A 2,400-nucleotide genomic window follows, 5' to 3' on the forward strand; every position below is an offset into this window, starting at 1 on the left:
GAAGGTTACCAGGATTTATCATTGTTTCCCCAGGATGTTTAACCCTCATGGGCGCCTCTTCTTTCATTTAAGATACTTAAAAAAAAAAAATTCTTGTAAGCACTTTGGCCATTTTGTTTAAGAAATCTGTTTTATCTCGCCGGGTTTTGAAATCCAGAACTATGTCTGAAATGGGGAGGAGGGAGTGTTGGAGACAGAAACCAGCTGTGTACCAGGAAATAATAAGTATCATGCAAAAATATCACAGCTAATAGATGTCCTTTACGAGTGGAAATATCTATGTTTAATTGCTTTAAAAATGTGGGTGGAAAACCACAATTATACATTGTGATAACAAACCTGTACAGATAACTTCTGAACAATACAAAACAAGTGCTGAAAATTTTTTCTTTAGGATTGATATAATTATTCCAAAATTATGACACCACCTACCCAAATATCATATTGCCCCATCTGCAAATCCTTGAAGAGGAATAGTTACCGATCGAATGCATTTAGACTCGTCCTTGATAAAAAGAAAATTGCATAGCTTTTTATACTGTTGTACACCCTCAAATGCATCTTCCAATATCATTGTCAGCTTAGTGTTATTCTCGATATTTAAAATGTTCAATTTTTCAGAGATACATTATATATAAATTCCTAATATTTATAAACACATCATTTTATTCATCTGATTTTTAATAACATGCATTTTTATAATTACTGTACAACTGAAGTAGACACTGAATTATGCTGTGTGCATTTCTTTATTCAACAGTATATTCTTAGATACCTTGTTCAAACAAATTAAGTGAATTTCAAAGAAAATAAAACATGAAAAAAATATCCTTCCAGTAGAAACAGAATCACAGTGCTTTACAGACAAAAGGAAAGGAAAAGAAGTTCTCATAGGAAAAGAGATTTATTATTACATAGAAAATTCTCACAATAGTTGAAACACACTCCAGAAACTAATAAACACCTTAGCTAGAGTTGTGCCTATTACTCAGCCCACAAGCATCTGCTTTGTCTTAATCAGAGGGGGGAGGTGAATGACCACTGTTTATTTTCATTTTCCTCATTAATTATGAAAAACTGCATTTAATTCATCTTGCATGGTGAGAGATTGGCTGCGCAGATGTAAGTCGTAAGGGAAGTGGCTGTCGGTGGGCAACCTGAACATGGCACCCTGCCCAAGGGGACCCCTGGGTGGCACTGCACAGTAATGCATGCCGTAATTGTAATTTTTGCCATAGTCCAAGGTTTCTTCTTGCTTCAGGGAAAATATCCCATTATAGTTAATTGGGGGAGGACTTAAGGGACCCTCAAACTGAGGGCTGGCACACTCAGGGGAAGTGCTTTCATAGAAGGATTCATACGCACTGCAGTAATTGTAGGGTTTCATGGACTTGGAATTATCAAGAGTTCCATGCCCCGGGGGAGGGGTGAGCTCAGGGCTGTGGTAGGGCGGATAGAAGGTAGAGTAGGGTGACCTTGTGTGGTGTGCCGCCTCCCCACCCTGACCCATCAGGAAACTCCTGGCATTGAGCTGCAAGCAGCCTGCCACCAAGTTTGTAGTTGGCTGGGAAAGACCTTTGCATAAGTTTTGGACGAACGTGAGCAGATCAGGTCTCTTGCCGATTCTCAGAATTTCAGAAAGTGCCCAGATGTAGTTTTTGGCCAGTCGTAAAGTTTCTATTTTGGACAGTTTTTGGGTTTTAGAATAACAGGGGACCACTTTTCTTAAATTGTCCAGGGCGTCGTTGAGGCCGTGCATCCTGTTCCTCTCGCGCGCGTTAGCTTCCTGTCTCCTGAACTTGACCCTCTCCAGTCGGAGCTTGGTCGTCTTTTTTTTCCTAAGACCCCTCCTTCTGGGCAACCCATTTTCATCTTCCTCTTCCCTGTCTTCCTCCTCTTCTTCTTTCTCAGTCTCTTCTCCAGGGGCCCTTTTGATGCTCTTTCCTCGAAGGACAATCTGTTTGGAAAAGCTTTCTGGTTTCTTAATTTGCTTCTGGTCCTCGCATTCTCTAGAAAACTTTCTGCACATCTGGGATTCTGGCATTACAACTGACTCATCAAACGGTAGTGTTAACATGGTTCTCTAATCTTAAATTACCTGAAAAAATGCCAGCACAATATTTAAAGTGTTTTCATTTTTAAAGTTTATACATTTAAAACATATTCAATGACTTAATCATAAGAATACAAAAACATGAGAAAAAGACTGATTTTTACACTAAATAAAATTTTTGAGTTTGTGCAGCCTAGTAATTATTAAAGAAAACAATGACACATGCAATAGGATTAATTTATACCAAATTATCAAAAGAAAATAAAACAGGAAGTATTTATTGTAATACCACCACCACCTCCATTTCTCTTTGATTTTAAACTGATTTTTAATATACGAAAAGGGCA

At 38.2% G+C, this 2,400-nt stretch overlaps 1 protein-coding gene across 1 annotated transcript; it reads right to left on the reverse strand.

Moving 5' to 3' along the window:
- Positions 1–1,063: 1,063 nt before the first annotated feature.
- Positions 1,064–2,077, reverse strand: NEUROD6 (neuronal differentiation 6; the record flags this gene model as incomplete). The annotated part of the gene is made up of 1 exon (XM_082632511.1): positions 1,064–2,077. One exon carries the CDS (start codon positions 2,075–2,077, stop codon positions 1,064–1,066), a length of 1,014 nt encoding a protein of 337 aa, XP_082488637.1.
- Between the last annotated feature and the right edge of the window lie 323 nt (positions 2,078–2,400).

Source organism: Mesoplodon mirus (genome assembly GCF_964341445.2).
Source record: "Mesoplodon mirus genome assembly, chromosome: 9".
Lineage (NCBI taxonomy): Eukaryota > Metazoa > Chordata > Mammalia > Artiodactyla > Ziphiidae > Mesoplodon > Mesoplodon mirus.